The 9,708-nt window shown below is 45.8% G+C and overlaps 1 protein-coding gene across 2 annotated transcripts in view; it reads left to right on the top strand.

The window, feature by feature from the left end:
- The first annotated feature begins 15 nt into the window (after positions 1-15).
- The window catches only part of LOC147010211 (uncharacterized), a 37,022-nt gene continuing 27,329 nt past the window's right edge, over positions 16-9,708 (top strand). The window contains exons 1-3 of one of the 2 annotated variants that reach the window (XM_085860759.1): positions 16-1,646; positions 1,801-2,116; positions 4,013-4,105. In XM_085860759.1, the coding sequence (XP_085716885.1) occupies positions 4,033-4,105 (73 nt within the window). In that variant the 5' untranslated portion in view covers positions 16-1,646; positions 1,801-2,116; positions 4,013-4,032. Of the gene's footprint in view, positions 2,117-4,012; positions 4,106-9,708 lie in introns of both variants that reach the window. The other variant, XM_085860760.1, reaches the window with a different exon arrangement.

Genomic DNA, 9,708 nt, shown 5'->3' on the forward strand with positions numbered 1-9,708 from the left:
ATCTTGTGTTTTTTGTGCACGTTTTTCTACAATCCAACATCGCTCCTCTTATTATGGAGGCCCTTTAAAATCTTCGTTCTGCTCGGACCATTCATTTCATTTTGTTTGTAGCCTGTAGTTGCGGGTTGGAATGTTACTCGGAGCATGGCTGTGCCGCTGATGCAGTGCCCCCTGTGGGTTAGGGCAGGAATTTAAAAATTTGTTTCTAAAGGAGACGTGGCATCATTGACGTCCACCTAATGCCGGCAGGTGGGATGCCTGTTTAACGTGCATCCGAGTGATGGCTGACCCTCACTCTGCCTCTGAAACACCAGGGTGGTAGCTTGTAGCTGGGTCGAGATTGAAACTCAGGCTCAACTGTTCAGAGACAAATGTGTATACTTTTTCTTGGGCATCCTGCCAGCCCTTCTGTTTGGATGAAAAAAAAACAAAACGAATTTGCACATCCCTTCCGTGTGATTGCCAATGCAAAGGAATGCAGTCGTTCTGCAATCCGTCCAGTGATGCGTGAGCGTCCTCTCTTGGCTGTGACGGACCAGAGATGCACGATCAAATAACCAGCCTTTGCTCGTCACCGTCCGACTGTTAAAAACTTTCTTTGTTTATCCAAGTGTGCATTGGCCTTTTCTAAACACAGCTGGGGGCATTGCTGGGTCAAAACTGATCAATATCAGATCTCAACGAGGACCGTCCAAAAATACTCTGTTCTTCAGTGGGCCCTTTGTCTTTCTCATTTGTTTACATAAATGTTAGGGAGATACGTCTGAAAAAGCTGAATGTAAGAGTTAAAAAGGACAAGCTTGCCAAAAATGGGGAGGGTCACAGAGTCATGGGAAAGCGCCGAGTTACTAAATAGCCCTCCCTGCTCGTCCCTATCTCCCTCTCGATCTTGTTCGCTCTACTTTTACTCAAACCGTCTTCCTTCCCATCCCTCATGCAACCTCAATCTACCGTTCAAAACTGACCGATATGAGGTGCAGCTCTACCAGAGGAACGCTATTGTGTGTCAACACTTCCATTCAACCAAGTGCAAAAATAATTCCCATTTTCAAAAATCATGTTGATACCGACAGGATATTTGGCCTTCATTTTGAACACGCCGTCATCATCCATTTCCGACAGTAAACACACACCATATTGCATTCCATCTTAGATTGGGGCTGATGCTAGCGCAACCACCTATTTACATCCACAGAGTGTGGGTAGGATGGCCAGCTTCACATCGTTGGAAGGACGGTGTGCTGCATAATGCAGCCAACATCGCACGAGACCCCCTACTCTGAACAAACTGCATTTATTGTGAGATCACCTGCGTGAGTTGTAGCTACAGGTGTTGCTCTCTGAATTTTGTTTTATAGCTCTGGATATTTGCACAAAGGGTCTGGAGATGGTGGTTTGCATGGTTAAAGACTCGCTTCCTTCTCCACTGGCCAGTGTAGGTTCGATTCCTATGGCTGATCGCTTGCCAACCCGCATTTGGTAAATGGGGCGAGTGCATTAACACGGGTTGAAGGAGGTCTTTGTCTTGCAGGGATGTGAAATAGACCAATTTATAGTTCCTCCTTTGCATCAAGAGTTATGGAAGTTGCTGGAATACACAACAATACATTAAAGGAAGCTTCAACCTGCGGCCTGGTTTGAGTACAGTTAAGTGTCTATTGTGTGTGTGTGTGTGTGTGTGTGTGTGTGTGTGTGTGTGTGTGTGTGTGTGTGTGTGTGTGTGTGTGTGTGTGTGTGTGTGTATATATACTAATCAAATCTCCAGACTGTCCTAAACACAAGTTCTTCATTTGTATGCAGGACCAGGCCGTGGGGTAGCATCATTGGCTGAGTACGTGGCTCTCCTGTTGATGATGTAGTGCCCTCTTCTGCATGGTTAAGGCAGGAATTTGATCATGGTGCCGGCGATAGTTCACCGACTCTTCGTGAAGTACATCGTGGGATCGTTAATGGCCACCAACGACTGCTGGCAGATGGGACTACCATTTAACATCCATCCGAGGGATGGACACACATTGTTGAATTGCTGGGTCAGGATTCGAACCCAGGCTGAACTGCTTGGAGGCGAGTGTGCGTACCTCGAGGCCATCTTGTCCTCCCAACGCAAATTAACAAGGTTGGTATTACATAACCCAAAATATAAAAAATGACTGCAAGGGGATGTAATGTGTTTTGTTCACCAGAATGTTGATCATCTAATCAGAATATGTTAAACCAGTGAGCAATGAGCAGTGGTGTTCCTCATTCAGAATACAGAGCAAAGATTTGAAATCTTTAACTTTACATGCTTAAAACTATGACAGGGCAACTATAACCCATCCATCCATCTATTGGGACAATACTCTGCAGAGCGTTGGTGCAGCCTAAGCAGTCTCCTTGGCTATTGGGCACAATCCCGGACAGGTCGCCACTCCGACACAGGATATCAGCAAGCTGGCACTCATTTTGCCGACCTCAGAAGGATGACGGGCAGAGTCAACCCCACCTGGTATTAATTAAACAGCTGAGTGGGATTTGAACTCAGGATCCTATGATCCCAAGCCCACCACCCTAACCATTTTGGATCCCAAGCCCACCACTCAAACCATTTAGCTGACACCAGGCATACCTATAACCTGATGTAGCACAAATCGGGTACACGTACAATCCGGCACAGCTATGAAGTGTTTTCATTCTTGTAACACATCGGCGTTGAGGTTCATGGAAGAGCTAAAGTCGGACAAAGAGTCGTCGGGCAAGATGGACCAAAGGGGAAACAGGTGCATGGAAAAGCACAGATGCACCACATCTTGAGGAGAGGGCCCGCAGTTGAAAGGGGACAGGGTGTGAGTATGTTAGAACAACTCCGAAATAGCAATAGCAGAGGCTATGAGGTCCTTGTGGTGCCCAGCAGAGCTTTGAAGGCCTGGAGATAAAAACACGAGATGGCAGAGTCAGGGAAAAAAAAAAAAGAGTTCCACTTTTAAGGGAGGATTTGAATTTGTATACATTGGTTTTGAGAGGCTATTATAGGGGGTTTCCTAAATCTTATGGTTTACAAAGTGAAACCAACCTGTGAGACTGGTAATGATGGATTTGTTCCAATGGTAATGACAACCTTAATAATTATACTGTGCAACTGTTAATGAGCCATCTGTATCACTGGTAATGACAACCTTAATAACTCACCTGTATGACTGGCAATGCACAACCTGTGCAACTGGTAATGAGTAACATTAATAACTAACCTGTGTGACTCGTAATGAGCAACCTGTGTGACTGGTAATGAGCAACCTCAATAACTAACCTGTGTGACTGGTAATGACCAACCTGCCCGACCTGTAATGACCAGCCTGTGCCTGTGTGACTGGTAATGAATCCTTGCTCTGTGCCACAAGATGGATGAGCTTCCCTCTAGTGGTTGCAAATCATCCCATGAGGAGTGTTCTCGTAATACTGTAGTCTGTAGGCCTTGGGCGCAGCATGTTGGCCAAATTCCAAATGCTCCCTTCCATCCTCCATCATGAAATTGAATCGTGTAAAGGCAAACTTTATATTTTGGGTTTTATAATTCGTATTGTAACAGCATTTATACAATCATTGGGGTTTAAGCCCCCTGTGATCAAAGAACCTGGCCTCCATTAATGGGCCGTAGTGATGCCACCAAGCACGCCAAAGTACACACACTCGTGTGCCAGTTGTGAAGCAGAAAATCTTTCGAAAGTATTTTCATTTCTGTATAATAACCAGCACGTGTTTATCTTATTGTTTCTCCCAAAGCTTCCGATTTCCAACAAACCTCCAATCCCCAGCCATCGTTTCGCTCTCCACCCTCCCCGATTCCCTCGAGACTGCACAGATATCTCCCTAAAATGGACCGCTCGGCCTGCGCACTAAATACCCCCTTCCCACCGTGCACCCACCCACCCACCCACCCCCAACTCTAAAGTTTTTTTCCTGCTGTTTGTGTGTTTTCTCGGTGCCAGAAAGTCATCCGTCTGTTTTTCGTGTGTCCCTACCCATCCCGTTCCAGCATTACCTGTGTCCTGCATCATGTCAGGACTCGTTCCACATCATGGTCGTTTGCGCGTCCTTGTCTTGGGCCAAAGCTGCGTGGGAAAAACAGGTTTGTCTGTCTGTCTGTGCGTTTTGCTGATGTGGACAGGAATGAGTTCCAAGATGGAGCCAGCTCTTGCATTCTCCTTTAGATGTTCTAGTTTTTGGAGAGTGTGAGAGAGGGTTGTGTGTGTGCACTCCATATTTGTTTAGCTCTCCTATTATCCCCTTGTGGAACATCCCTTGTTATCCATGCTGAGTACAATAACTTTTACCGTATAATTCTGTATCGCAAATGTGAGAATCTGAATGTCACTCATTGGGGGACCATTCATGGACGTGTAGCAATGTAACATGGCCGCTTACTGGCTCCAGGAGTACGAGATGATGTGCTGCATGGAATCTCTTTACCTTGTCCATCCAGTTCCAATGAACACCTCATGTGGATGTAAAAACTGCACTCTTGGCTTCAGGTGGAGAAACAGCCGATCATTTGATGGACACACAATGACATATTCCCTTGAGGAGGCTTTCCTGCGGACATGATGTGTGAAGCACAGGATACAACGGGTTGCTCCCGTCAGTGTTTATCCGGCATGAGAGAGGAACCACATACATTGGAGGCCAGAAAGGCTCATTTGGCTACCTTTGCCGTATAAAGTAAGAAGCAGATTCCTTGTGAATGCTTTGTGAGAGTACAGTAAAGTACTGCACATGACTTTTAGAAATAAAGCGCCAGAACTCCTGTTCTTCAAGATGGCGGCCCTTTCACCCAATGTTTATATCTGGCTTTTCCATGATGAAGATGAGCCAATTATCCCTTGCATAAAGAACACATCGTAAAGCCTTTATAAACGTGTGTGTGATCCCGATCCCACATTTGATCCAGGTTACTGATTAAAACGTTTCTCATAGCCGAAGTGAAGTTGAAGGTCAGAAGCCATCACTCGGGAATGCAGTCACGATAGACCGGTTTCTGCTCCCGATCCACATTCTTGTGTGTGAGTGTGGGTGGGAGTGTGTGTCATGTTGGAGTTTTCAACGAGCCTTTTTATATTCCTGATCTGGAATCTTTATGAGCTTTCATGTCATCTTTCATGTTATCTGACCTGATAAAATTGAGGCCGTTCTATAGCTCTGCAGCATGTGTGCGTGCGCGCATGCACATGCACACACACACACCTTCCGGTGCTGTTTCCAAAAAGTGTGGCGACTTTGGGTTGAAGTGTGCTTCCTCATGAAGGTGAATACACCTTTTGTTGTGAACACGAATAAATTAACGAATTCACAATTTTTTTTTTTTAAATTAACAAATTTCCTCCTCCATCTTCCTTCACTCAGGATTCTGCTCTTGACCATCTCGTCCATTGGCTTGTCCTGACCATCCCTGGTTACTAACTATGAACACTGCCTGCGTACCCACCTAGTTGTACTGGTGTGACGTTTGGCACGTCGTGTGACGTTCGCACAATTGCGTGACCGTTGACACCTCGACGTTTGGCACGTCACGTGACGCTGCTTTTCCTTGCATGTGCAGAGTGAAAAGTGGGTTAAAGCAATTGATTCACTTTGTCCGTCCATCTGTCTGCAAACATCAGTTTTCGATCGAGGAACAACTTCCTTTAAGTTGAATGTTAAATTTGGAAAACTAATCAGACAAATCTATAGTTTAGCAGTACTTTGGCTTTGAATTTGTCTCCATTGTGCATGCGCAGAGGGGAGTGAGATAATTTTTTTTTTTGAACTCTATCTCCCTGTCTGTCAAACGAAATTGAAAATCATTCCAAACAGGAAACTTCCTGTTTTTAAGGACATCATAATGGGCACGAAGAACTCATGTAACGTGTTAAATAAGGTGGTGTAAAAGACACTGTGTAAATGGCAGTAAACTTCTGGAATTTTTTTTCTCCAGCCTTTAAAGTCTTTATTTTATTTAAATTTCATTACACACTTGAACTCTGAAAGAACATAAATCACCTTTTTGGTACTTTCAAAACCCTTCTGTTTATCCGTACTTGGACAAAATATTACGGCATTTTAGGTCATCACAACCAATCAAATTTTCCGCTCGCAGACCCCGCCCGTGTCCTTATTTATCAAGGCTGCGGGGTGGGGGGGGTGTTTCTCTTTTTTTTGGTATACCTTGTCAAGGCTCATATGAGAGGTAATACACAATGCACAGCAAGGGGGGCATGAGACAAGAGGGTCATGGGAAGGACAAAACGGTGGGGAACAGAGACATTAGGAGATCTGTGGATGGGAGAACGATGGGGTGGGGAGGGGAACATGGGCCATTCAAGATGGACACTACAGGGACTTTCAAGAAGGAAAGCAGTGAATTTGAAGGAGGTGGGTTTGGGGTGGATTAACGGGGGTAGAAAAGATCGAGGATTTGGATGGGGGACGATAAGAGGTGGTGGTGAACAGCCATTTCGAAGGCTTGGAGGGAAGAATGGGATTGAACAGAGTGAGAGAGTTTATTCCAAAGGCGGGGAAAGAAGAGGAATGAAAGAGTGAAGTTGAGCAGTGCTTCGCGATTTTGGTAGTTTACCAGAAGGGGGTTGTTGGCAGACTTTGAGCACCCTGCGGAAATATGGTGGTGACAAATTGCAGACAGAGCAGGGATGCGAGACCAGAGGAGATGGCAGAAAACAGAAAGACCACCGACCTGCCTGCGGTGAGAGATTGATTGGCCCAAAGACTCGGCCTCATGCTGCAGATACCAATGATCCAAAATGCCTTAGTTTCCACTGCGTGAAGCCGAGAAAGGTGAGAGGCAGGAGAACCAGCCCAGAGGGGAGAGCAGTACTCCATCAGACTGTGGATGAAAGCTTTGTATGTGGTCAGGAGCTTAGGTGGGCCGAGGAAGGACTTTGCACGATGGAGGATTCCCAGTCGGCAACTGGCTTTGGAGGCCAGGTTTGAAATGTGGCTTTCCAAGGAAAGATCATGGCAGACAGTGGAGACCCAGAAGCTTGACAGAAAGGAATTCTTCCAGAGGATTGTTGAGAAAGTGGATGGGGGGTTTTCTAAACGGTCCTTTCGAAGAGACATTGTGAGAGTGTGAGATTTGTCCGGATTGAAAGACATGTTCCACGTGTTGGACCAGTTTGTGATTTTATCCAGATCTGCAATGAGCGAAGAAGCTGGTGCTTGCTGGTCTGAGGGATTACTGATGGTACTGCAGAGGGTGGAGTCATCAGCAAAGAGATATAGAGGATTTTCCAGAGAGTCGGAAAGTTACTCTGCATAATGAGGCCAGACATCATCTGCGTTCTGTGGGATGTGGAGTAACTCTACATCATGAGGCCGGACATCATCTGGGCTCTGTGGGATATGGAGTAACTCTGCATCATGAGGCCGTACATCATCTGGTACTCTGGGATGTGGAGTAAATATGCATCATGAGGCCGGACATCATCTGGTACTCTGTGGGATGTGGAGTAACTCTGCATCATGAGGCCGGACATTATCTGGGCTCTTTGGGATGTGGAGTAACTCGGAATTGTGAAGCCAGACACCATCTCGGCTCTGTGGGATGTGGAGTAACTCGGCTTTTTTCTCTTTTTTTATGACTTGGGCTCATGTTCGACCTTGGACACATCCATTAATCATCATCGTCATCATCATTTTGTGTGCAGCTTATGCTTGCTCATTTGCATCATTGTTGGGAGCATGGCTGTGCTGCTGATGCAGTGCCCCATGCTGGTGAGGGCAGGAATTTTGGAATTTGTTCAGCATGCCGGTGATGGGTTGCCTAATCTTTGCGAAGGACACCATGGGATCTTTAACGTTCACCAACGAATGCCGCAGATGTGATCCCAGTTTAGTGTCCATGCCTGTGAAACACCAGAATGGTCGTTTATAGCTGGGCAGAGATTCGAACCCAGGCTAGTATGCATACCTCTAGAGTCTCGAGTCTAGACCATCCGGCCAGCCGTCCATTAATCGAAGGAGATTAACGTGATCACAATGGCAAAACTTGAAAAATAACAAACCAAGCTAAAGCCATTAATCGTTTTGTCAAATGCCCCTCTTATCGACTCTCCGCACAAACAGGTTGGATTGGGGTGTGCAGGCTACCTTTACATTCTGTTTCTACTAAAGCAGTGCCACTTTCTCAGAATGGCTTATCTTTGTATAATCAGGTTTACTATAATGACAATGATGAAAGATTGTATTTGATCACTTTTAGTGGGATGACTGCGAAGCTGTTAGACCCGACTTAACAAAAGGTCTTTACAGAGGTAATCTCAAGAACTGAGGAAAAGGGATACAGAAGGCTGCTTAGATTGCATTGCGAACCACATATTGTTTGTTTAAAGATCTTTGTTGAACTCTCTATTTCATTTGAAACAAAAACGGGGAACAACATCAACGTGAAGCAAAGAGTGCACATTGCTAACCCATGCATGTGAAGCAAAGAGCAGGGTTAAACAACTGGTTCATTTTGTCTGCCTGCCCGTCTGCCTACAAACATCAGTTTATGATCGAGGAACAACTTCATTTCAATTGAATGTTATATTTTGAACGTGAATGGGAAAACAAACTTGACCTGATTGTGCTTTCGCAGAGAGGAGTCAGATAATATTTTTACTCTGTCTTTCTGTCTGGCAATGAATCATTCCAAACAGGAAACTTACTGTTTTTTTAAGGATGTCATAAAGGATACAAACAATAAAGAACTAATGTAACATGTAAGATAAGGAGTTGGAAAGATGCAACATCAATGGAGGTAAATCTCCGGGATATATGTATATATATATATATATATATATATATATATATATATATATATATATATAATATTTGCGAATTCGCGCCCGCCGGCGTGCGAGCGGCCACGTAACTCGAATCGCGGCACGTCGCCCACCGGACGGACAATTCCGTCGTGACCCTCTCGGACTAACGCTGGGAACTAGTCACGGGTGGGCCTTTCGGCCTCACCCCGATCGTGCCAATCGGCCCCCCACGTGGGATAGGGTTGTTCGCCAAATTCGACCTACCTAAGTACCCACACGGAGGGTAGACCGGGCAATCGCACCTCGCCGCAGGTCGACTTCAGACACGGGCCACTTTAAGCGACCCATTCCGTACTATCGGGATAACCGAGCGGTGTTATCATCAACCTCGACGGTTCCGATTAATTATTGGGCGTATTTAGCCTACGACCAACCCTTTACGTGAAGTAAGATGGAGATTCAATTAAAGAAAAGACGAAGCGAAACGGGAAAAACAGTTCAACATAATTCACATTTATTCCGTGGCAAACGGAAAGCACACATATACAATTACAACAATTATACACCAAAAGCAAATGTAAAAGAAACACAACAATTATGCACCAAAAGCAATTGCAACAAAAGAAACACAATGCAGATCTACGACCGACTACGCGAGCACACGGCAACACTTACACAGTTTTACTTTACAGACGGCGCCGCCAACACATGTACTCAAAATCAAAATAAAAAGGGGCCACCCTCTACGACAAGGGGGCAGACGTGGTTTGTGGGCGCGAGACCGGGCAGAGCCTACCCGTCTTGTGATGAGCCAAAAAATGGCGGCGGCGCCCCGACTCCGCGCTCCTCCGCGGGCCTCGCTGGCACTGCCTGGAATGGAGTGGGAACGGGGCCCCCTTTTCACACTATCTCAGCGCGGGGGGGGGGGGAA

This window comes from Eptatretus burgeri, chromosome 17, assembly GCF_056783735.1.
Source record: "Eptatretus burgeri isolate ZD-2024b chromosome 17, Ebu_testis_v1, whole genome shotgun sequence".
NCBI lineage: Eukaryota > Metazoa > Chordata > Myxini > Myxiniformes > Myxinidae > Eptatretus > Eptatretus burgeri.